The 26183-nt window shown below is 43.4% G+C and overlaps 1 protein-coding gene and 1 long non-coding RNA gene across 7 annotated transcripts; one reads left to right on the plus strand and one right to left on the minus strand.

Moving 5' to 3' along the window:
- Positions 1-202: 202 nt before the first annotated feature.
- On the minus strand, positions 203-23945 carry ROPN1L (rhophilin associated tail protein 1 like). 6 transcript variants are annotated; one of them, XM_074945039.1, is made up of 7 exons: positions 19730-19907; positions 17537-17551; positions 17266-17424; positions 15875-15998; positions 15444-15605; positions 12001-12176; positions 203-2146 (listed from the first exon to the last, which is right to left on the minus strand). In XM_074945039.1, exons 1-7 carry the CDS (start codon positions 19840-19842, stop codon positions 2092-2094), a joined length of 804 nt encoding a protein of 267 aa, XP_074801140.1. In that variant the 5' UTR covers positions 19843-19907; the 3' UTR covers positions 203-2091. The 6 variants fall into 6 exon arrangements, with proteins under 6 accessions (XP_074801140.1, XP_074801139.1, XP_074801144.1 ...); XM_074945038.1 differs by lacking the exon at positions 203-2146 and adding an exon at positions 5527-7498 and having other exon boundaries at positions 19730-19904; XM_074945043.1 differs by lacking the exons at positions 203-2146; positions 17537-17551; positions 19730-19907 and adding exons at positions 5527-7498; positions 23845-23945.
- LOC141982726 (uncharacterized) lies at positions 20427-25495 on the plus strand. Its single transcript, XR_012638200.1, has 3 exons — positions 20427-20470; positions 22527-22660; positions 23427-25495. It is a non-coding gene; the product is annotated as an uncharacterized LOC141982726 (long non-coding RNA).
- The last annotated feature ends 688 nt before the right edge of the window (positions 25496-26183 follow it).

Genomic DNA, 26183 nt, shown 5'->3' on the forward strand with positions numbered 1-26183 from the left:
CTCCACCGAGTCACAAAAGTCAAAGGCAAATCTTTCCTACCCTGTTGCTAAACTGCTTTCTCACTGGAAGAGCTGAATTAAAATCCACCCTCCCCACCCAGACTCCAAAGGTTTTAGAAACAGAAAACCACAAAAACTTGTCATGTCAAAGGACTTAATTTTATATCTCAGTTGAATTTTAATCAACAATTTATCCACATGCTTGTTTTTTTAACAAAAACCTGATCTTTAAAATAATTTTAGCAATTTTTCTTGGAAGCAGAGAAGAATCTGACAAACATGCACATGGCAGAGACAGGATAGTTGACTAATGTATGCATCAAATCATACCACATCATACAGAACATTTTTCCATGTGCATAAATCAGTGAACAACCTCTCAAGATTGTTGTGCAACTGTTTTCTTTCCAACCTCAATCCTGTATCTGTACTCTGTGTCTCGTTGTACTGTCTGTGTCAAAGCCTTATTCCGGAGCCCTTGCCTTCGTGAGTAGTGCTATTGAGGCCGGTAGGACTACACATGTAAAGGCCACAGGTTTGGACAATAAATCAGACACGAACACAGAATTCAGTGGCACTCAAATAATAATCAAACCCCACTGCATCACTTCTTTTTTTAAATAAAAAAGGTCTTCCCTCTACATCCAATTTTTCAGTGAGCTATTTTGCATAATGCTGTACTCCTTTCTTTCCCTGCTACATACTTGACCTCAGAGCCACTCTTAGTGTACATGGCCCATTGCTCTTCCAGCAAATTTGTGCAATTTTAAAGGAAAAGTCCAAATGTTGAAAAATAAAATAAAAGCTGTTCAAAGCCACCTTTCCCCCCAACCGCTGTCATCAGTGCCGTCCTGTTCAAAGTGAGCCTCAATTGTGCCGTTAAAGCATAGTCCTGCTGCATCAGACTGTAGGATGGCACAGGATGTTCCCACTGTGCACCATGGGGGAGGAAAAATCACGGCCTTCTCCCCAGCCCTGGGGTCCTAGGAGGGAGCAGTCCCTGTGTGCCCCCAAGTCCAGATCTGCAACTGTGCTGTCCCTTTGTGTGGGAGGGTGAGGCAGAGAGGCCACAAATGCTCCTTGGACATATATTTGTTCACTAGCCAGCTACAATGTGTCCTTAAACTGAAAGCACCTCAGGGCAGAGCCCTGTTCATGGTGCTTGTACAGTACCATGCACACACATGGTGCTGTATGTAGACCTAATAAAAAACAGCCTATGAATATCCCAATTTGCAGAAATACTGAATCACCACTTACGATTTCATACAGATCTTGTTCAAAGTGTTAAGATTGTACCCAGTTTTAAGACTGCCTAAAAGGCTGAACTAAAAATATTTCTTACTTGCTAACTGTGAATGGCAAAAGCTCTTTGTGGGCAGTGCCAAAAATTGCATTGGCAGATCTTGCTCAAAACCAACTCTTGAAAGCAGTAGCTCCAGAAAGGTAATAGTGATTGGCTGGTAGTATTTCTGACTCTGCAACTCCTGGAAATAATACGTTCAGGGCAGTGCTGTGCAGAAGCATAACAAGAAATGGGATTCTTTGTAATTGCTCAGATTACTGCAGCCCCTTCTTTTTATGTCTCTTTTGAAAATCTGTTTTTGGGGTCTGTACTGCCTTTGCTAGATTTTTTTTTTTATAAACATAAAACAATTTTCCAATTTCCAAAAAGTACAGATTGGACAAAATCTATAATAAACTTCATGTGGTACAAAAAAATCCTTAAACCATTTAATATGTCAGTATTTGGGAGAGGAGCGAGGGATACACAGAGTATCATCGTACTGGAGTGCAGGTTAACAATATAATCAGTTAACACCTTATTGATCTCTATGGATGGAAAATGGCCAGAAGGATCGGAAAAAGAGATGAGAATTCTTGTACTAAGCTACAGGGAAAAAAAGGGAGCAACAGCCGCATGGGGCACAGTATCTGTTCCCTCTTCTTCTTAAGTGAAGATTTGAGAATTTCGTCTTCTATATTGCAACCCATGATTTCTGGTCTATTAAATAAAAATGGCACTTCCTAGTATGGTCACGCTGATTGTGGTTCACCCCCTGGCCAGGTGAGGGCATGGTCCGAACAGATCTAGGAGGCCTGGGTCAGAAAGTTTCTGGGCTGCACCATGCCATTCTGTTGGTCTCTGGAAAAGAACAATCATACTCAGAACATTTTAAAATACTGTTTCTTAACCTTTACACATCACAGTGAAACACTGGCTGAAGAAGAAAAGCACCACAGAAAAGCTAAGCATTATTGTACTCTCAGTCAGATGAGGGGAGCTGTGCTGTGCTGTCCCTCCACTGCACTGAAAAGCCACCCTCCTCCAATAGTGATGTGTCCCCAGAAGGCAAGAAGGCGTTGGGTGAGTGTACATGTGGTTTCTTAGTTTCAAAATAAAAGAGGTCTTTATTATCCCAACACCCTGACAGTATGAGTTGTGATGTTTTGGAATACACAATAGGAACAGATCAATAGTCAACTGGGTCTAGTATCTCTAGCAGTGACCAAAGCTGAATGGTTCAGAGGAAGGTATAATCACCCCTCCTCCACCATTCCATTATGGCTAGGTCTACATGTGAGTGAAATAAGCACCATCTCGTAGGAAGCTTTAGATGAAAAGAAAGCATTTTTACCCATTGCTGGTGTCGAAGCAGTTATGAGATCAATAAAGCCCTAAGACCCACGTCACCTTAACAATTGGGGTAGGGGAATGGCCTCTTTTGATAGACAGTAAGGTCATAGCTTCTATCAGACCTTTGAAATATTTTCCCCTTCCTAACAGCTTTGCCTCCATCTTACTAAGCAATTTGCCTCAACAATATCCTGCAGCAGTGAGTTCCCCAAGTTAATTATACAGTACATTAAGAACTTCTTTTATTACTTTTAAATTTAAGAACTTTTTCCTTTCTCATCACTGCTGATAGAGGATGTTGGTTTAACAAAATGCCTTCTTGAGCATGACTACACTGCAATTAGAAACTCACAGCTGGCCCATGCCAACTGACTTGAGCTACAGGGCTGTTGAACTGTGGTGTAGACTTTTGGGCTCAGCCTGGAGGTCAGGCTCTAGGATTCTGTGAGGTGGAGGGTCCCAGAGCTTGGACTGCAGCCCAAGCCAGAATGTCTACATAGCAATTAAGCAGCCCCAGGAGTCTGAGTCAGATGGCATGGGCCAGCCACAGGTGTCTAACTGCAGTGTAGACATACCCCTATTCTGCCTACTTCACTCATCTGTCACTGATCAGTATTGGTGAGGTCTAAATTACTGCACTACTGAACCATACACACACATGCTTTTAAAGTTTATTATATGGTGGCCTCTGTGAAATGAGCTGTGTTTTTTTGGTTCAGGTCCTGCATCAAAAAAAAGAGTTCACCATTTGGCTCTTTGTGCCAGTCTCAGGGACGTGTTAGAGAAATAAATGGGCCTGGAGAGCAAACTACCTTTCACACCAAAATGTGATCTCTCTGGGGCAAGGTTAAAGCAGGTGTTTGAGAAGAACTGGGTTTAGTTTACATTACATTGCACATTGGTACTGCACCTGTTCCCTGCATAGAGGATGGATGTTCATGCTCATGAAGGGCACTGGACTAAGAAGTCACTTTCAAAGGAAAGGAACATACGTCCTCCTGTGATGCCTTATGCGGGTGTGTATGCATTTAACCAGGATTACGCAATAATTTGTGTTTAAATTAAACTAGGCTTATCACTGCAATGTATTCACAAACAAAGAGGGCAGTGCTCAATCCCCTCAACGCAATGTATAGATCATAGATGGAAACACTGACCTTTATCAGGAGACATCATTAGAGGCTAAATTTAGACAGAGAGGATGGAGGTCTAAATTCAGAGACACAAAAGAAGCAGCTAATTTAGAAACTGAAGATAATGTATTTCAAATAGATATCTCGTAAACAGGACAGTTTGGGATCAGAGTTACTAGCTAGTTAAATGTTATTTCCAGAGTCAAGTGCATGTTTTTCACTGGTATCTCCAGGACAATGGTAAAGCATCTGATCATTTGTATTTCCATATCTTGAAGGTTTTAGCAGGTGGAGGCAAAGGAAAGAGTTGGGTACTTATTTCAATACTAAACACGGGGCAGCCCTAACTTGCACTTCGGACTGACAGTTCTATCACTAACTAAAAGTATAGCCACAAAGCAGTGATGAGATCCTGGTCTACCTGTTTTGTTTCACAGAGTGGCTTGATACAAACTACTTGCAGATCAGACTATTCTTATCTAAATCCCAGATTCATGTTTCTCCTTCCTCCTTATTGTATCTGATATTAGCTTAACTAGCAGAGGGAGAAGGACAAAGGCCCAGTAGTTAAATAACATGCGTGTGCATGTTCACAGCGCTGGCAGCTCAGTGTAGGCACTGGGAAGTTCACCGCTTAGAACTCTGGATATTTCTGTAACAGTAAGAGGGAGGAGGTAGGTAAATTACAGAGTTGAGATGGGTAGAGGGAGTTGCTGAGGTGAGGAGCTCCAGTGGGTAGCACATACCCTGCAACCTCACAAAAAGAAAATGAGAGCGATGTAGAGTCCAATTGGGTGAGGTGTGTGGTGTCAGACTCCCTTTCCCCACCCCCAACGAACACCTCAGAAAAGTTTCAGTCTTTTTCTTCCCTGGAAACAGACAAACATTAAATCATGGGCTCAAAATGGGGAGCAAAATTTAAAAAAGACTCTGGCTCTATATTTTCTTTCCCTTTGCTTTTCCATTCTCTTCTCCCACATCTGTCCTCTATAACCGTCCATTCCTTTTGAAGGTTTTATTTTATGCTTGTCTTTCCCTCTCTTTTTTCAGAGGATATGGTTTTTATGTAAGTCAGCCTCTCTTTCTTCCACATTCAAGCTTTGCTCTTTACTGCTGTCCCCACACATCCCATCATTGGCCCTCTTCCTCTTTTCCCCTTTCCACTTCTGCTTTCTTTTTCATTTCCCTTCACACTGGCGGTGAATGAAGGAGGACCTCCCACACACTATCTCACTCCTCATCTCACACCCATCCCCGTCTCATCTTCCCTGGTTCTCTCCCACCCCTTCAATCTCTGACTTCCCTTTCCCCAATCTATTATTTCCTCAACTGGTGCTCTCCACCTCCCCCCTCATGTTTTCCAGACAGTCTCTTCTCTTTCCAGTGGTGGGGTCATGGCTCCTGTGATGAGGAGAAAAGGAGCTCAAAAGACAGACAAATGCACTTCTGAAACTAACTTTGACATCGTCACAGTATTACTACTAAAGCGGAGCCACAGCTTACATTAATGTAGCTGCCTAATTCTGTTTGCACATCCAGTAACAGCATCATAGTTATTGGGTTACAACACGTAAACCAGCATGTAATTAATCATTAAAAATGTTTCAGATAAAACACTTTAAAAAGTATTTGATTTTTAAAAAGGTGTGTTAAATGCTTCAAAAAGAAATGCTTTATTGGAGTTGGCTGGACAATAATCCTAGTGGCCACAGATCAGTGGATACTCATTTGAAATCATGCTTTGAATAGCCAGACAACTGCAAAACTCTAGCTAGGACTCAAGGGATAAAACAGTTACTAATACTCCTGCAAAGATGATTCATCACTACCACTCCAACTTCTTGTTCTACTAGCCACAGATCTAACCACTCCCAATCCCGAAACCATTCAATACATATTCTTTGTTAGATGTCCCATTGTTTACATGTTATTTATTACACAATATGTTGCAGAACTGATAGTTCAGGCGTTGAGGACTAAAATGGATATCTGAAAGAACTGGTGGCCAGTTGTACATATAACATTTGATGTAGAGCCATGCACATTTGTCTTTAACTTTCTGCACAAGGTTCTAGATGGTTAAACCATCATGCAAAGCCCTTGGCATCCCTCTCTGTCTTAGAATCCTGAACATCTGCATGTTTCTACTTTTGTTACTGTGTGTTCCCAGAGTCTCTGAGCTGGCATGCTACCAACTCCTGCCCAGCTGATAAACATGCTTCATAAACGTGAAAGGTTCCTTAGCTCCCTGATAAACTAGTAGGATGCTCCATTGCAGTCTCTCATATGACAGACTGTTTGGCACAAAGTTGGATTCAGTAAAGTGTATTGCAGTTTAAGGCAGATAGGGTGGCTGTGTTCAATTCCTATTAGTCACAATACATTTTATTTAATCAAGTAATTAGTAATGAACATTTTCACTGCAGTAAAGTTAAAATTATTCAGAGAAAACTGGGACTTCTATCATACAAAGTAACAACAAATGCTGAATCGGCATTAAGATAAACAAATTGACAATGAGTGCTTGAGTGTGGCATAATTTAGAGAAATAAGGTGACCATATTTGGTATAAGGTGACCATATTTTCTAAATCAAACACTAGGACCCTTTAGTGGCAACGAATTTAAGGGTTGTGAAATTCACATGAAATTGATATTTCAAACTATATGCATTCTGATTTCATGTTTTTATTGCAGATAGTTTCAGATCTGTATGAAGCTACATTCATGTGAAATTGTGATATAAACCATATATGATTTCTGTATGAAGTCCATTCAGTTTTGGTGACCATCTAGAGGAAGGAAGCAAAGGACAGACTGACCACCAGGTACCCATCTTCTCCATCCTCAATGCCCCTGAGTTAACAACACTACAATAACTATAGTAACCTAACAACAATAAGGAAACAATTAGTAAAAGAGCAACAGAATCACAGTGTGTGCAGAGAAGTGGACACTTCCAGGGTTCCATCTCACTGCCACAGCTGTAAGAAGGAACGGAAGGATGGGTGGGCCTGTGCTACCCTTTATGTCCGGGATGGGATGGGTATGTGCAGGCATGTCCCCAATAGTCACTGCTATTCAAAAGAATCTGATCTCCTGTGCATGAGGCACATGTGAACCACAAGTGGAATAAGTGTGGACAATTGCATGAAGAACAGGCTATTTCAGGTGTCCCAAAAGTTTTTGGGACACTAGGACATATGAAAAAAATGGGACATCTGATTTCTTCACTCAGGTAGACCAAAAAATATAAATAAATGTCATAGTTCCTTGAGGTTCTTTGAATATGGCCTTCAGATAGAAGAATCTTGATCAATTTATGGAAGTAGATACCACTCTCTTTCTGAGAAAAACAATTTTTTTTTACCTGACGTAGTAAGTTTCACACTATATCAGAAAATGTCCTAAATCACTAACTCTATTAGAAGTTTCTATTTATCTGCAGAAATCTAAAGCTAAAATTACATGTCTATGAAAACAAATAAATCCTAAGACGTATCTCTTACTCAACTTTCATAAATAAAAATCACACTGCATATGGTATATTGGTAAATCAAAGTCTATATTTTGTGGTGACTGCTAATGTTGAAGTTTATGTGACTTTATTAAAGTTCTGCTTTGAATTGGTGGCATTTACTTCCAGTAAATCGTTGTCATCTTTCTCTTAAACCTTCTTTGACGGAATGAAGAAATCTGAAATTCCAACCAGATCTCCTTTAAGCTCCCTAAATTACAAGAAAATAAATATTCTTTCATTAAAGTATTTATTTTAATAATGACCCAAGTGGCTAAACTTTTTAAAGCTACACTTAATCTCCCCCCAGTATACATTTTCTTAGTGAGGATTTTTCTCTTAAACATTTTTCTTTGTAGCATCATTCAGAATTATTTCATTATAACAGTTGTGAAGACAATAAAATCTGGTTCTGGAACATTACACATTTTACAAACTTTTTATTCCTGGGGGAATTCTGTGGCAAAAAAGTAAAAATTCTGCACACAATATTTTAAAATTCTGTAAAATTCTGCATATTTTATTTGTCAAAATAACACAATATAATCACATCAGTTTAAATTCATTTTGGTCATTCATTTCAAAATACCTGTCAGCAAGTATGTCTGTAACAATACAGACAACAAAAAGGATTCAGGAAATGTTTTTTGACACATAGACTCCTTACTAGGCATATTAATACAGAACTCTGAGTAATAATTCATTTAAACTACAATACAGAGCCGTATTTCTCACACCCCTCAGAAGCAGTGCAAAGTCTTGGAGGAGTCAGGGGTAATGGAGGAGCTGAGGGAGAGGGAAATAAATTGCTCGGAAGGAGCCTGGGTGTGAACTTGGAGGGTTATTGGGTACGGGTGGGAAAAGTATGGAATAGGTTTTTTTGTGGGGTGTGGAGGAATTGTTAGGGAGCTTCCCCCATGCAGATCCTGGTTGATCCCTAGCCTCTCCCATTCAGTCAAGCACATCTGCCCCAGTCCCCAGGTGTTCCTGAACCCCCATGTGTACTTGCACCCCCTTTCCACATGTGTCCCTCCTCCCCCACTCAGATACCCACTCCCCCCATTCCTATGTGTCCCTGTACCTGCTCCCCCTCCCCGTGTCCTTGTACTCTCTGTGCCCCCACCCAGCCATTCCCCTGTCCCTATGTAGCTCTGCACCCCCTTCCCCATGTAGCCCTGTACCTCCCTCTCCCCAGTGGCCCTGGACCTCCACTCCCATTCAGCCCCTGCCCCAGTCTGCCTCCCCCACTAGCCCTTATGAGCCTCTGTATGACACCCCCCCCCCCGCCAGCACCCCATGCTGTCTGTCTCCCCATAAGCCCTGTCTTCTGACCTGGCCAGCTGTGAAGAAGGCTCTGCAGGCTCTTTTTCTTCCCTAGCTGGCTGGGAGCTTCTGCGTTCTATCACCACCACACCCTCTTGTGGGCAAAAGGTGGTGCAGAAATTATTTCCCACTGGGAGCTGCTGCTGTTCTTGCGCCACAGCGCCCTCTGGTGGGCAAGAGGCAGAACTGCAGTAACATTTCAGCAGAAACTTTTTTCTGCACAAAAATTTAAAAATATGTGCAACTCATTAAATATGCACACACGCAGTAGCGCAGAATTCCTGCAGGAGTAAACGTGTTTCTTGTACCAAGTAATCTATCAGCCAAATTTTATTTTATTTAAAATATAGAATTTAGGACTTGTACCAGATGAAGTTACCCTATCTCTTAAATCCACTAAAGTGAAGTGCACAGAGGCTCCATAAAGCTCCATTCGATGGGCTCAAATTAAAAAAAGGGTAAAGGCAGAGTCAAACCTAGGATTCTGGAAGGGTTCTTGGAGGTGAAACCTAATTTACTACTATGAAAACCAAACTTCAAAAAGATCTGCCAATAGCACTGGAGTGTCTTATATGGGCCATTTCTTTATAGCTGCTATAGACTAGGTAAAACAGCAATCTAGTAATGTATCTTTAAAAGTGAAAGCAATCTCCCGAGAGGCTATTATCTCAACTTTTCAAAAATTAACAAGGAAAGGTAAATAAGGGTTAACGGTTTTAAACAAATTACTGTATAACACCTTACCTGGGATCCAGTCAAACCTAAATCATTGTATTAAACAAAAGAATAATATAATCTTAATTGTATGTATGATTGCAATTCTATAGTCATCTTAAGTGGTGAAAGTAAAGCTTATCAATTTGTTAGTGTAAATAGATATGGCATTAGTGTATTTATCTTCCCACCCAGGATGCTCCAGAGACAAGAAAACTCAAAGTAACACACACTTAGGTTCAGTTAATTTAGGGCAGCGACTATGTTAATCCTACTGGCACCTTCAGCAGGAAGGACCTCAGGACAAAAGCTAAGCACAGGCACAAATGAAATAGGTAGTCTCCATACACCCACAGCTCAAGAAGTGAGCAAGCCATGTATACCATATTCTTGTCCTCCTCCTGCAAGCATGCATTACTCAAATACTCAGGTACAAGAGATATGTCCTTTCAGGGATCAGGAATACAATAGCATACAAGAGAAATAACATTAGAAGGATTGGGGATCTGAGACACCAAAGAAATGACAAATAAAACAAAACAAAAATTCATGCCTCTCACATATACCCCAAACCCCAGTCCTGATGGGACTGAAGCAACCCAAGACAAAAAGACGCGTCCTCAGGATGGAACAGACACTTAGTGCATATCCATACAAACAAACCAGGCATCACTCTGCAGTCATGGTAAGAAGGACAGGATTATATGATAGAGTTGCATGCAATAGCAGGGGACTGGACTTGATGAGTCAATAGGACCCTTCCAGTCTTATGTCCTAAGGATGAAGGACCATAAGCTCATGAACACAAGATCGGTTAAAAATAAAGTCTGCATTACATCTGACCTGATTGTGGAGGAGGCAACTGACCAGGCCTACCTCACGGAAACCTGGGTTGAAGACCTTGTCAGATGCATTCTGGTACAACTTATTCCAGCAGGATACATAACATACCATGGGTGAAATCCTCATTCCACTGAGGTCAATGGGAGTTTTGCCTTTGACTTCAGTGGGGCCAGGATTCCACCCCATGAGTCCAAAGTTTGATAGGGAGGCAGGATGGCTATCAGATAATCCAACCAAACCCAGATGGAAATGAGATCTTAACCCAGAGACCGAGTCATTCAGATACACCAGACGACACAGAACTCCAGGAAACAGAACCAATATAGACATTCTAGCAGTATACAGACCACTCAAGAGCTCTGCAAGTTTCCTCTCAGAGCTAATCTCAAACCAAGACATCAAAATTTGTCTTGTGAGACTTCACACTTATGGAGTACAGTTCTGTCTCAGTGGCCCAGGATCTAACAGCCATTAAGACAAACACAGCATTCTCCCACATAGTGTTCAATCCCGCCCTTACATTCTGTTGGAATACACTACACCAGCCAGAAGCATGACCAGTGTGCTAAGGGACTAGTCAGACACTCTCTAACAACAACTTCAAAACAGCCCCTCCCTCTGTACCACCCCCAGAGATATCTACTGTTTACCAACGATCAGCACCAGATAAAGCAGAGGCAAGAACTGGTAGCCTGGAACATACAGTGTTTATAAACACCAACATAATAAAGGAAACCAACATCTAAAATGTCTGATCAACATAACTGTTCTTGATAGCAGAACTCCTGACCAGCCCAGACTGTCTTTTCCTTTACCTTGCACCTGAACATCTCCCACTGCGAGGAATTGCCATAATACTTTGCTGAAAAGATTCATAAAATCTATAAAGGTAGCAAGAGCAGCAGAGAGATAGAACAGACCCTGGTAATGGTAAATGAACGCCTGAGATCATGCCTAAGGAAGGGCAATTTACCAGTGCCTTGGAATCATGGCTAATACTAAAAAAAAAAAAAAAAAAAAAAAAAAAATGGAAGGACCCAAACAATTTTGCTAGTTATGGCCTAGTCTCAAATGTTCCTTTCCTGAACAAGGACACTGAGATGATAGTGGTAGATCATCTCCAGCAATCTCCAGTAGAATCCACCTTCTGCCATTATGCTGGCTACCAGATTTCAGACCTGACCAATGCAAAGACAGTACAACAGTCTCACTAGTGAATGATCTCCTTATAAAATCTGCTGACTTCAATAATAGTTGGTCACAAGTGTATTCCACTAGTGCCACCTAGCAGGCAACAGTGGATTGCCCTCAGATAATTGTATCCATTTCTCTAATAACAAATCTCAGAAGGCTGTGATGGGCAGCTGCTCCTCACAGAGAGTCCTCCTCCACAATCAGGTCATATGTAATGCAGACTTTCCGCCTACAGGGCTTGTTTACTTCCCTTCTCCTGTTCAACATCAACGGTAAAACATAAGAGGAAACTTTAAAATGCTGTGGGTTCAAATAATAACATGCTGATGTTACAAAGCTATAAACATCATTTCTATCTGGAGTAGAGAACACCATAATTCACTTATCCGAACATCTGGAAAAAATAAACATGTGGGTGAATAACTGTTGGCTCAAACTCTTCATTGAAGCCAACAGGAGTCTAATTTTAGGCACACATTTTTGAAAAATCTTCTCCTTAACGTTTATTATGCTTTCTACTAGCAAGTACAAAGAGAAAATAAAGTGAAAAGAGAGATTATCTAACTAAAATTAGAGATTTATGAAACCAGAATGAACTAGCATAGCTGATGCATGCTCCAGGTCCAAATTTATACTTACACTTGTCCCTTAAGAGTGTTGAGGAAAGCTTCAACTGTGTAGTCTGGCATCTCATCATCTATACTGGCCAGGTATGTGTAAATAAATGAGAATGTATCAAACGGAATGCGAGCAGGTCCACCCTCTGGATCGGTTGTTAGAATTTCACAGGCATACTTCACAGAAGTCATTAAGGACTAGCAGGATCCCAACCAAGAAAAGAGAGACATACTATCAGAAGGCATTAGCATCCTTTGTTCACTATGGTGTAATATTGCATAAAAGCCTGTCAGCTTCTGAAATTCAGTGTGAATAGAACCAAGATTTCATTTACACTTGCAAAGTTTGTACCTGCAGATACCCACACTCCAATACAGCTCCACTGCTAATAATGGTGTTGGAAGCTGTAGTATAGACAGGGCTCAGGCATTTTTATTATTGTGGCATCTAATTTGGTTTAAGACTACAGAGAGGTAAAAATGCCTGAGCCCTTTTCACACTACTGCCTCCACCAACATTAGCACTGGTAAAGCTGCACTATCGGTGAATTATGGCTAAAAATATTGTTAGTATAGAAAAGGCCATACTGTGATTCTGTTACTCTTTTAATCAATGCAAAAGAGAAAGATAGCATATAATTGAGCAATTGATTGCATCATGTTAGACTGTACAGACATCAGTCTACTGCCATATTTACTAATACATCACCAGGTAAAGAACTGTCCCTAATTTGTTACCATACAAAGGCCTCAGTTCATCTGTGAACTATAGTTTCAATTTATCCGAACCTGGCCCTAGTGAGGGCAGAGCTAAATTGGCTAAGATAGCTAAATTTCAATACATCTGAAAAAAAAAAGTTTGTCTGTATCAACGTTGTGGCAGCTGATATTTTGGCATGATGCTGTGAATGTCACCATTCACAACAACCAAACGATATCCAATCCTGGAAAAGGTCCTTTTGGATACATCTAAAGCAGTGGTTCTCAACCTATTTACCACTGTGGGCCCTATCCAATACTACCTGTATGGCCCTGAGGATGTCACATAGGCCTTAGCTCTGTGCTGACTGAGCTGGCCACAGGTTGAGAATCACTGGTCTACACATGCTGTGGCAGCAAGCCTCCCAGCCTGAGTCAAGAGACACGGGCCTGCAGGGCTCACACTAGCGTTCTAATAATAGCTGCGTAGACAGCACTTCGAAGTTGCAGTTCAGGCTGGAGCTCGGGCTCTGAAGCTTAGGGATGGGGATGGACTTCAGAGCCCAAACCAAAATTTCAAAGAGCTGTCCACACAGCTATTTTTAGTGTGTTAGTGTGAGCTCCGCATGCCCAAGTCTGTCATCTCAAGCTGGGAGGCTCACTGCCAGAGGCTATCTAAATATATCCTAAATGGAGTAAACTTAAACTGAAGTTAAGGATGTCAATAATTTAAGTAAGGGAGAAAAATCTTAACAAGAATGTTGTAGTTAAAAAACACACCAAAAACCCAGAAAATTCAGAGTTAAGATTACATTTTAAAAAACAAACGCATCCCCAAGTGTTAGTTAAGGATATACTTTAAAAAAAAAAATCCCTGTAACTTCAGTGGGACTCCTCACAGATGCTGCAATCTGAACTAGTGGATACTAGTGCTAGATCAACGCCATAAATACTAATATTTATAAAAATTCAGTGAGGAGTTTTGCTCAATAATAGGCTAGTTGGGGTAACAAAGACCATGACTAAAGACTCTAAAAGTAATAGCAGTGACAAAAATTACAGCTTTAGTAACAGGTAAACAATGGATTTTCTAAAGATAAGTATTACTTAGAGATGGAATGGTGAATTCTTTTAAAAACATGCCTATTCAAAATCTAGAGTGTATTCCAAACCCTATTATTCACAAATTTAAGGTAGCTAAAACTGGAGACCCAAACTGATATACAGTGCCACTTTTTATAAATGGTACACCTGTCATCTCTCTCATACAAGAGCTTTGCTGAATCTGCCAACCTTGGGGAAGCTGGGAGGACCTTCTGCAGAATTTCTAAAGGCCTCCTACACAATTTTATAAACTCTGCAGGGCCTTCTGGCTCTCACATTTTGGCCTAGCCACAACTCTCTCTCTCTTTTATGTTGTAGCAAGTTTATTCACCTCAAGTTTTCACATATCAAGGTTATACAAATTGTTTCAAAAATAAGGAAATTTCCACACCAAGAATTATTAAACCAGAGGTTAGACTGCAAAGACATAGCAATATTTTATTAAACAAATGTATTAAATCATTGTTGTTTCTAAAAGTTAGAAAGCCAGGAAATTCTCAGTTAAGGCTGCACTTAAAATATAAAAAAATTCAAAGGTAAGGAACTGCAAGCTACCTTAACTCTGACCCTGATCCATGATCATCTATGCATAGCATTTACTCAGTGTTATGACTAATGGAGATGGATGAATGTGCTAACTCATCTATTATGCTCTATGTACTGTCAGGTATAAGAGAATATGGATATAAATCTCTTATCACACAGAGTTAGAGTCAAATCAGGAGACAAATAAGAGAGTATTAGAGCTGTTAGATACTTTCAAGGGCGGATGAGATATATTTTACTGTCCAAGTCATAGGGATATGGTGGTCATGTGACACTGTTTTTTGGACTGCAAATGACAAATCAGATATGAGATGTCAATGTTTCTTGTTAGGAACACTGAAGTGGGCAGCTGAAGTGGAGCACATCCACTGACTGCAACTAAGCACTAATTCCTCATGGAGAGATGATGTTTCTCAGGTAGGCATGTCCCACATTTAGGGTGTTATTTGTAAAAAATAATTATCCTCAAAGCTGCTTTTTAAATATTTGTATATATTTTTATGTTACCAATACTATATTTTATTACTGTCGTCTAAACTAAAAAAGGTATTAAACATCTCATATAAGCATTATTTAGCTGCCTGTGGAACGGTATTCAGAACACAGCTGTTTTAAAGCATGTTCGTGGCCAAATTACTGATGGGATTAAAATACCACAGAAATAGGAACAGTCACTGTCATTTTATTTTTGAAGTTAAAAAAAAAAAAAAGCTGCCAAAATAGGCTAACGGTGAATATATTCAGTCTTCTCTCCCTCTCTTCATTCATTTGCTACTACTTCTATGACAATGACTGGCACTCCTGCGTCACCTTACTTTTCACGTCTCCTCCTGGTGCACATGCTCGCTATTGTACTGACATTACAACCAGCAGTCGTAGCACTCTTATCCCCCCCTTCTTCTGCCTGTCTGAATCACACACCCCCTCAGAACAAAGGGTGACACCAAGTGAACATAAACAAACACAAATATGTGACCTGCCTTTGCTGCACAAAAAATTGGGGTTTTAAAGTGACACAATAGTATCTAGATCTACAACCCTATTTATTGTAGTTCCTCTATGGTCTGCTTGGTACATAGTCATTTGATTATGAAAGATTTTAACATGCCTACATACCCCACCAAGTATACTACACCCAAGTGCAAGAACTTTCAACCATTCCACCTCTTCACCGAAGTTGTCCAGTTGTAGAAGGGCTCTCAGCTGCTCCACTGGCAAACATAGATGTTTCCATTTTTTCTCTAGTTCTATCACGCTCACACGGCCTTTCGGAGAAAGCTTTAAAAAGACAAAACACAGCACCACAAGTAAAACTGGAAAACACCATTGGGATTATCACACAACTAAGAGTACAAAACTTTAGGACCACTTTTTTCCCCCCGACAAAGGAATTGTGGCGTACCCTTTCTCTGACAGATAGTCTGTAGGACCAAACTGTCTATGAAGAGTTCTAGTGACATCTCATCTCATCCATGAGCCACGTCTATGAAAATTTCCATTGACATCACTCAACAATACTGTGTGTTTCAATATGGGTTGGCTTGTACCTGCTTGTGCAAAACTTTAAGGAGGCCTGGTGTGAGCCCAGTATCTGTTTTCTGTGTTGCTACTGGCATTTCAATCCTGTCCTTTACAGGAAGGGGCTCTCCTTTCGACAGAGCTGAGAAATACCTAGATTAATAGGAATATCAACACATTTGAATGCTTATAAGCAAATAAAAGTTAAGCAAAACCAAGCTTTATAAAAATCTGCTAGTGAATCTAAGTGCTCATGAAAGTGGGAAATTGGCTTCAGTTAGCTCCTGATATAGAGACTTCCTCCCCTCTCTGTATCCAGTTTCCATCTTCCTTTTTAATTGAAGCCACAGAGTTTAGTTTTAACAATGTTTATTTGATACTATAATAATTATTATTGTGTTTTAATTGTGCATTCGATGTTCTGTGTTCCTTGGTGGCAGTGGAGAATGATTTATAAATATTATTAGTGTGTTCTGGCAAATAGCAATGTCTAAGCTTTCCACACACATCTCTAACAATGCACTTTAAACCAGATTTCTATAATCCTCTACTAGTCTAATCTGGTGATAGACCATTGTCAAGACAGCCCAACCAGCAAATCAAAACACAATTCTGGAGAATTTATATAAAGACTTACAATAGTCATTATACTAATTTATTTTATAGCTGACCATAATTTAAACACAGCAGAAACTGAGTTTGATGCAGATATTAGTAATTTTAAGGATGCTGATACAGATATGTACCTCTTACAGCCAATGTCACCATCACAACTTGCCAAAAACGAATATACAAGAGATTTATTCCACTTCATTCACTACCATATACAGTGCCTTGCTCACAAGATAGGAAGAAACACTCAACTTTAACAACTTTTCCTAAAAACTATCCACACAGCCATTTTCAAAAAGAGTAACACATTTCAACAATACAAACATGGTACAGTACTTATGGTAAAGCTAGAGTTCACTAACACACAGAACTTTCAGATTCTGTTCCTTCCTATGAAATATCACGTGTTTCACTGATGTGTAAAAGTGATTACCCCAGAAAATCCTACCAAATACAAGAATCTAAAGATGGCAACACCCTGCACCTGCTTTTCAACCAGGAGAATTTATGAAATCTATTGGGAAAAGCTAATTATGACATTCAGTACAGATCAAAAATTAACAGCACCAAAAATGTAAGCCAGTTCGCAGGGTGGCAGTCCCTGTCACTCTGCCGAGATTCCAGGTCTAAAATTGCACCACTAAATATAAATTCAATAAAGACCACATTATCTTTAACAAATTAACAGAATACATAAAAATATATCAGCATATGCGCCACACACTACTTAATATCCAGACAACTTAATTAGGTCAATATATGATGCAGCAATATTTTGTTGTGAGCCTATATATAAAGTACTACTTACCCAGCTGACCACTGCAGTACATCATGAGGCTGAGTCCTGATGGCAGCTTTGGTAAACTGTTTCAAAATATCTGGGAGTTCAGGGGGTATGTTAATTTGCTGAGCACAAAACATGGTGTCTGGAAGAGGCATAATTCTTGTAATGTCCAATAACAGGATCCTGAAAGCACCAAAAATATAAATGAATTCTAAACATATGAGATTAGTATGGTTCTATACAAGTTCTCTTAATTTTATTATTCATCTCACCTGTATAAAAACCCCAAACTTACTTTAACTGTGAGGTCCTGTTCCAGAACAGAAAGCGGATGTCCATGCATTGTAACCAGTTTATTTTAATGTTGTTTAATTAAATTAAAAGATAAAAGGAAGCAAATACACATTTTTAGTCACAGCATCAGTTTTAGCCTAGGCAAAAATAAATGAGGCAAATCCACAAAAGTATGCAAAACTCTCTTTGTCTACAACTCCTGTGATCAGGAACAGCCTATTTCATCTTTATCTTTCTGCCTCATTGCCTTTCTCTTAACTGAAAACATCCCTCTGCTGCTCCCTTGCCTATGCTTTTTAATTTCTTTCTTAATCTTCTCTTTATTTTAGCTTTGTAACTGTATTACTTAACTCTGTTACAATTTTATGATACAGATTTTGTGCACGATGATATACAAAATAAAAAGGTAAATCTGAAACTAATTTAGATTCTCCTAGTTCTGTAACGGGCTAGCTCAGGCAGTTGGGTAATATGCACCAGATGATGGAAACAGATGGATTATACCCCACTGTTTTTCTTTATTTCCTATTAGAAGGAAAACAGAGTCCAAATTTCAATCAGTAACTTTGATGAAAAAGCAAAAAGCGAGACTAAAGCACTTCTGAACTGGAACAGACTCCCGACAGTGAGCTATCACAGACCATTCAGAACTGAGAGGTCCATTCCAGGTTCTAACAGTGACAAGGAGGCTTTGGGAGCTCTTCAACTGGTGCTTAAAGGTGGAATAGCACTCCATGAGGAAAGTAAAGGAATTCATAATATAAGAAAAACGGTATATCTTGCCAGGCAGAACCACAGAATGAGTTGCGTGCATCACCACCAGACTACTAGCTCTAATACTGTCCCGCAACTAGTGGAAAACTTTCCACTTTCAGTGCACAACAGCTATGTTGTCAAATCTGTACTGTGAGGAGAGTCTGCCATTTTTGTGCAGACAATTAAGTGTGAAGATTATAAAGTTTCTACTATATCTGTGTATATGCTTAAGCAGAGCAAATATTTATTAATCTCTGCTCTTAGCTCTGTACAATACCACCAGAAAGCAATTTTACATGTAAGGCTTGCTATAACATATCTGAGTAGTTAAAAATCCATAGAGATTTATTTTAAAAACACTCTAAAGGCGTCTTAAAATCACAGAGCTCTTAAGTTCCTTGGCTTCACAGCCAACAGGAGGATGGACTGTTTTATAATTGGAATAGGACAATGTGAACTAGCAGGTAAGAAACATGTCTTTGTCCAAAGAGGCTAGTTCAGAAAATTGGAACTCTTATTGCATTACCCAACAGCAGCACAAGAATAGATAGTGCGGGTAAAAATCGATTGTGCTAAAAAGTGATTCTCTCATACCATTATGCACCAATCCTTTACAAAAGAGGCCTACAGTGAAAAGCAAAAGGATAGAGAAATATTTAGTTTTTAAAAGTTTTTCTTTCATATCACTTTCAAAAAACTCCACTTTCTGATCAAATTTTCCTCATGTCTGTAAAAGATTGGTTGTCTAGTATAGAGGGAAAGCTGCTTGGCAGGGAGTTTCTTTTCCTGTGTTTTGTTTATGCTTAAACAACAAGCAGGCCAAATGAAGATCCTATGATACCCTATGTATCGCCACAGCACGAGCACGCCTATACAGACAGCTTGCCCAGGGGCTCCCTGCCCCCGCCCTTTGCCCAGGCATGGAGGGCACCAGCCACACCCCAGCCCATCACCTGCCTTTGCTACTAGTCAGTCCACTGAGCCAGGAGGATGAGCCATGGGCCAGCCCCTCGCTGAGCCTCACCTAGCTGTTCCCCAGACCACGGACGGTTACTGCCCCGTCCCACTCTGTATTAGGGCTGCCAACTCTGAGAGAAGCTATGCGAGGAGATTTTCTTAAAATATCCTACGCAAGCCTCCTGGGTTGCTTTCAGGAGTCACCAGGAGATCGATGCCGATTCCAGGGAACGCCAGGCCAAACCGCAAGGGCCGGCAAGGCAACCCTGCGCCGGATTGGCCTGGAGTCTCCAGCAGTTCCAGGGGAGGCCCTGGCACGAAAGCTCCAGGAACGCCCCAGTCAGAGCGGGCCACCGCGGGGCGATCCGCACGGCAGGGGTCCCCGAGAGCGCGGGAAAGCGGGGCGCGGCCCTTGGTGCCCCGCCCGGGCCGGCGCTTTGGCCCCAGCAGGCGGCCCGGCCTCGCGCGCGGGGGAGCTGACCTGGCGGGCAGGTCTCTCACCTCCGCGCGGCGGCTCGCTCTGCCGGACAGCGCGTAACCGCCGCTCGCCTCCCTCCAGTTCCCGGGGCAACGTTTGTGTTTCACCGTCGCCATGCAACCGGCTCGAGCTACCGCATGCGCGGCGCATGCGCTGGGCGAAGGCGGGACCTGTTCAAAGGGTGAGGACCGACTATCTTTGGCTCATGCGCTTTTAGGTGCCGGGCTATTGAAGACCGCTTGCGGGCCGCAGCGTGTCAGCGAGCTGCTGCACGCGCAGGAGCAGGAGCAGGAGCAAGAGCAAGAAAAGCGGGGTGCGCTGCGACGCGCCCTGCCCTGCCGGGGGTCAGAGAACAGGACCTAGCCGCCCCTCAACGCCTCCCCTCCCCTCCCCCGTGACCAAGCCCAGCTGTGGGGGCGGGGCCTGCAGGTGCAAGCAGCGCGCGAGCCGCCTGGCCGCCCCTGACCCTAGGAGGCGGAGGGATCCTACTGGCCACTTCCCGGGAGCCGCCCCAGGTGAATGCTGCTTGGACCTTGCCCCTACACCCAGCAGGTCCCTCCGCCTCCTAGGGTCAGGGGCGGCCAGGGGGCTCAGCACGCCCCTGGTTGGTTGTGGTGCCCCGCTAGTGGGAGCTGCGGAGCTGGTGCTTGTGGCAGGCACAGCACGTGGAGACCCCCCCCCCCCGGCTGCCCCAACCCTAGGGGCCAGAGGGACCTGCTGGCTGCTTCCTGGGAGCCACCCCAGGTAAGTGCTGCCCAGACCCTGCACCTCCTCCCCCAGCCCCAATTCTTAAGTGAGGAGGTGAGCAGCGGAGCCGGCCAGGGGCAATGGGGCAGACACGGCACGGCCAGATGCTGATTGGTCCGCCTGGTACTGTGCTGCCAGCGGGCCCCTTTCTGTTGGGGGTGAGCCCATTTTGCACTACACAGCTGCCCCGCCTAACATCCCCCAGACCCGCTATGCCCGGTGCCCCACCACAGCTGCACAGTGTCCTGCACACCACCACCTCTACCCAATGCCCCTCTGCCCACAGCCCCACCACAACTGCCCAGCACCCCACACAGAACCCCCCAATCCCTAGTTCCCCAACACACAGTTATCCCCCTCCCCCACTACCCAGTGGCCTTCCCCACAGCCCCCGCACCGCAACTACACAGTGCCCCACACAGACCCCCCACTACCCAGCTCTCCAAAACAAACAAAGCTCCCCCATTGACCAGTGCCCTCCACCCCAGCACCCCCCTGCCAGACTTATCAGACACTCACTCCCGCACGCCTTGCCCCCTTCCCTGGCCACATTCATCTGCAAGTTTGTGGATGACACTAAGCTGGGGGGAGAGGTAGATATGCTGAAGGATAGGGTCCAGAGTGATCTAGACTAATTGGAGGATTGGGCCAAAAGAAATCTGATGAGGTTCAACAAGGACAAGTGCAGAGTTCTGCACTTTTAGGAAGGACGAATCCCATGCACTGCTACAGGCTGGGGACTGACTGGCTAAACGGTAGTTCTGCAGAAAAGGACCTGGGGATTACAGTGGGTGAGAGGCTGGATAGGAGTCAGCGATGTGCCCTTGTTGCCAAGAAGGCTAACAGCATATTGGGCTGCATTAGTAGGAGCATTGCCAGAAGATTGAGGGAAGTGATTATTCCCCTCTAATTGGAGAGAGTCCAACGGAGGGCAACAAAAATGATTAGGGGACTAGGGCATACGACTTATGAGGAGAGGCTGAGGGAACTGGGCTTGTTTAGTCTGCAGAAGAGAAGAGTGAGGGGGGATTTGATAGCAGCCTTCAACTACCTGAATGGGGGGTTCCAAAGAGGATGGAGCTAGGCTGTTCTCCGTGGTGGCAGATGACAGAAAAGGAGCAATGGTCTCAAGTTGCAGTGGGGGAGGTCTAGGTTGGATATTAGGAAAAACTATTTTGCTAGGAGAGTGGTGAAGCACTGGAATGGGTTACCTAGGGAGGTGGTGGAATCTCCATCTTTAGAGGTTTTTAAGGGCCGGCTTGACAAAACTCTGGCTGAGATGATTTTGTTGGGTCTTGGTCCTGCTTTGAGCAGGGGTTTGGACTAGATGACCTCCTGAGGTCTCTTCCAACCCTGATATTCTATGATCTGCCCTGCTAAGAACTGAGGTGACTGTCAGCTGGGCTGAGCCAGCAGTGTGGCCGGGGCTGGAACTGGGATCATGCGCTCGTGGCTTGCAGCAGGGGCTGTATGCCCCCCCCCCAGCTTCCTAGGGCTGTGCGCCTCCCTCTCCCATAGCGCCAGTTGGGGATGTGGCTGCTCTCCCCCCGTACCCCCACCCCCGCCCATGTGTCCTGATATTTTGCTTTTGTGTTCTGGTCACTCTATCCCCAGCTACCTTTGAATTTCCTTTTCCTCGTCACCCAGCTCACCCTGGTGTGAAACTGCTCAGTCAACCATATCTGCTACGAACGCCAGCATTGCTCTTGGCTGGAGTAGATGGGAGGTAGTGGATCTCCTGGGCCTGTAGGAGGAGGTGGCTGTGCAGGCACAGCTTTTGACCAGTTAAAAACCATGCACATCTCTTGCACGGGGGATGGAGGTGAAGTGATACAACAGGGAGCAGCAGCACCACCTGAAAGCAAAGGAACTCTGGCAGGCATATACTATAAGGGCAGGTAGACCATTGGCTAACAATCGAGCTGGTGCTGAGCCACAAACCTGCTGCTTTTACAATGAGCTGCATGCCATACTTGGCAGAGATACAACCCCCCACCCCCAGCATTATGGATACCTCTCGGGAGCCTGAGACACAGCTCTCTACTGTTAACAGCGAAGACAAGGAGAGGGAAACATGGGGGAGGACTAGCTATGCCTCAAGTCAGGAGCTTTTCAAAACTCCACTGCAGTCTAGCCCGTCCACCAGCCAAGCATGGGTGAGCCTACAGAAGGGAAAAGGAATGTCAGGTAAGTGTGTGCGTATCTTTTTCCTCACAATGTTTAAATGTGAAGTTGGTGTCTGGCCCAACCCCAGGTTAGCAGGACACAGGTAAGAAGAGGTAGTAGTACAACAAACAGGTAGATTTGGATCTGCTTTTCTTTCCCATATAGGGGTAGGCTGCAGGGGCAGGGAGAAAGCAGAACAGTTTGTTTACGTACATAGGGGTGTCCCTTGAATCCTGAGAGATCTTAATGAAACTTTCATGGAGGTATTCTGTAATCCTCTCCTGGAGGTTTCTAGGGATAGCAGCCTTATTTCTTTCTTCATGTTATGACACTGTCCCACACCATTCTGTGATGACTTTTACAGGCACCATTGCAGTAAACAGGCTAATGGCATAGGAGCCTGGGCTGCTTTGGGACACCAGCAGCACCTGTGCTCTCTGTGCCTTTGTGACACTCAGGAGTGAGATATCAATTAAACTCACCACCACTGGTGGAAAATAGTGCCAGCACTCAGTGCCATTGCCCTGTATTCCTACTCATGGAAATAGGGGCCAACATTATATTGCTTTTTATGTAATCAAACAATCTCCCACCCCCTGGGTCCCTACTGGGCAATACTCCCCATGGCTGGGGCTGGAGGGAGTGCTATGCACAGGCACTGCAAGGCTGACGTGTCAGTAAGCATGTCTTATTTAAAAATTTAGAAGCGCAGGGGAAGGGATTTCTGAAACTTAATTTTTGCTTTCCATTGTGACTATACTGACAACCATACCTGTTTTCTCTGTAGCTGCTGCTGTTGCGGCCTTGAGAGGTCCCCCTCCACACCTGTGAAATGCCTGACCTTGATGAGGGAAGAGAAAGAAGTGGACTAAGGAGGACGCGTTGTCAGCAAAATCCTGCAAGCCAGTGACGCATCGGACTGTGAAAAGAGGGCCTGGAGGGTGAATATGGCAGACAGCATGGAGAAAGACTCAGGAAAAGACCCAGCAGGAAAAAGAGACAGAGATGCACCAGGACACAATGCAGATTCTTAAGCTGCAAACACAAATGCTGCAGACTCTTGTTGACCTACAGGCAGAGGCAATACTAGAATAACTAGTTTGGGGACGTGAAGGGGTGGTGAATACAATTATTGGGGGAGCAAGAATTTTGCTACACATACTTCACAGAATGGGGATAAATAATATTGGTAACAATTTGTTTACCTTATTGAAACTCAATACGCTTGTGAGCAGCAACAAATGTCGACAACTGTCTTCAGATCGAGACAACTTTTTTCAGTACCAATGCCAGCCAAGTTCCTTAACCAGTCACTTGTCATGCGGTTCCTTGGGTAATCTTTCACCCGTGAAAGGCATGAGAATGTTCTTTCACGTGTAGCACTGGATGGAGAAGTACTCACATGAGTCACAAATAATTTACTCAGTCCGTGAAAGACAAGTTTGTATTTATCAAAACAATTAGCAGCTGCAACAAACTGTCAATCTTTGATTTCTTCATAGAATTCAATTTCTTTTGACAAGAGTTTTACTTTGGTCTATATTGCATCCATAGTATTCTGCAAGTGGTTTTAATTTTAGGACAGTCAAGAAAGTTATCGGACTTTGGATTAAGGTAATTGATACCAACAAGAACAGATTTATTTTCAGAAAAGCTTTGCAGTTCTTTTTCAAGCAATGGCAAAAAGGCATGTTTCCTGAAGTCTATCTAAAAATGTTCTCCACGTCACACTTCTTCAGTCCACATGTATTCCTGATGGCTTTTAGGCAACTTTCGTACATGACTGTGTAGTCCCCAAACTTCAGGCAGCTTCAGACCATTTTCTGATGCTATGTTAACAGCTTCACTCCATATTTCATCAAATGCCTCTTCCAAATCTCTCATGTTCAGAAATTCACTGATTAGGGTGTCCACAGAAAAGCATGCCTGAGACAAGTCATAGTCCTGCTTGCAAATAGTCAGAGATAACTTTAAGCAGTTGAAGTATTTTTGTGAACCTGCAAAGGAGGACAATAAACTCAGTCTGATACTGAATTAAGACCTCGAGCACTCATTGCCCTGGCCCCTCTTGACATATCTCAAGACAGTACAGTAAGTGTCACAAGAATGAATGAAATTGTCTTTTTGACAGCATTTGACAGAAACTTGGCACGCCCATCAAGTGTCACAGAGCTTCTTCAATTCAAAGACTTGGTGTTTGGGTTGTATTTTCTTTGGAATGGCTATGAATTTAGCGTGATCCAGAGAGAAAAGTGTACAATTTCTCCAGGATAGTGAAACAATTCAGCACGTGTTTCCTTTACATATATAAACAATAACTAAATTGAGCCTGTGGTTGAAATAGTGAATGCACAATGCTTGAGGTACTTCTTCCCATAAGAGCACTTGCACACAATTAGGATTTCCACTCATAAAAAATTGGCACCATAATAAGTCTGGGCACTACAGTTCTGTATATCAATTCCACACCATGACAATGTGTTCATGTACTGAAAGTGAGACTCTGCATCAAGTGACTTGGCAGGATGTACGCCAAGAAATCTTTTATATACAGTGCCATGCAAATAGTACTTCAACAAAACTGACACTTGTTCTACTTTGCAAATGTCTTTAGTTTCATCGACCATTACGGAGAAAACATTCAGCTCTTTCCCTTCTTGGCTTTTGCTTTCAAGTACTATGTCTGACATGTTAATGATTTCAGTTTGTATTGATGAATGGGTTTATGATGCAATGCGTGGTCCTTTCAATTTTTTTTTCTTACCACATTGTTGTATTTGGCTATTAGAGTCAGGAATGCCAGGAAATTGACCTGGTCACTGCTGTTTTCATTGTCTTCTTTTCCTCTTTTGAGCAATCCCCAGGACCAGAGGTGGCAGGTTTGTAGAAATTTTGGTGGTGCCCAGAACCTGCCCCCCCCCCACCTGCCTAAGGCTCTGGGAGGGAGTTTGGGTGGGGAGAGGAGGTCTGGGGTGCAGGCCTTGGGCTGGGGCAGGGGATTGGGATGCAGGAGGGGTGCAGGCCCTGGGAGGGAGTTGGGGGTGGGAGGAGGTGCAGGGGTGAGGGCTGTGGGAGGGGCTCAGGGCTAGGACAGAGGGTTAGGGTGCGAGCTCTTGGGTGGGACAGGGCTGGGGATGAGTTTGGGGTGCAGGCAGGCTGACCTGGGGTTGGGGCTAGAGAGGAGGGCTCCCTGCCGGCAGCAGTGAGCTCTGGGGAAGGGGCCCCCTGGAAGCACACTCACCCCGCACCACTGTCACTGCATGTGCTCCTAGGGCCCCTCTTAGGTCCAGGAAACCCCCTCGCCTCTGCTGTGGTGGGTGCCGGGGGGACTGCCATCACATGCGTGCCTCCTCCCCTGTTGCTGCCCCTCACTGGGGGTGAGGGCGGGGGCTGCCCCTTGCCCAGCGTGGGGCAGGGGCAGGAGCAGTGACTGTGGGCGGGGGGGCCCCCTGTGCTGGTGGAGGTTCCTGCTGGAAAATGAAAGGGTCTGAGGGGGAAGGGCAGGGGAAGGTCAGCCTGCCCTGCCACTAGTGTATGGGGGGGC

The sequence above is a fragment of the Natator depressus genome, chromosome 2 (genome assembly GCF_965152275.1).
Source record: "Natator depressus isolate rNatDep1 chromosome 2, rNatDep2.hap1, whole genome shotgun sequence".
NCBI classification, from domain to species: Eukaryota; Metazoa; Chordata; order Testudines; family Cheloniidae; genus Natator; species Natator depressus.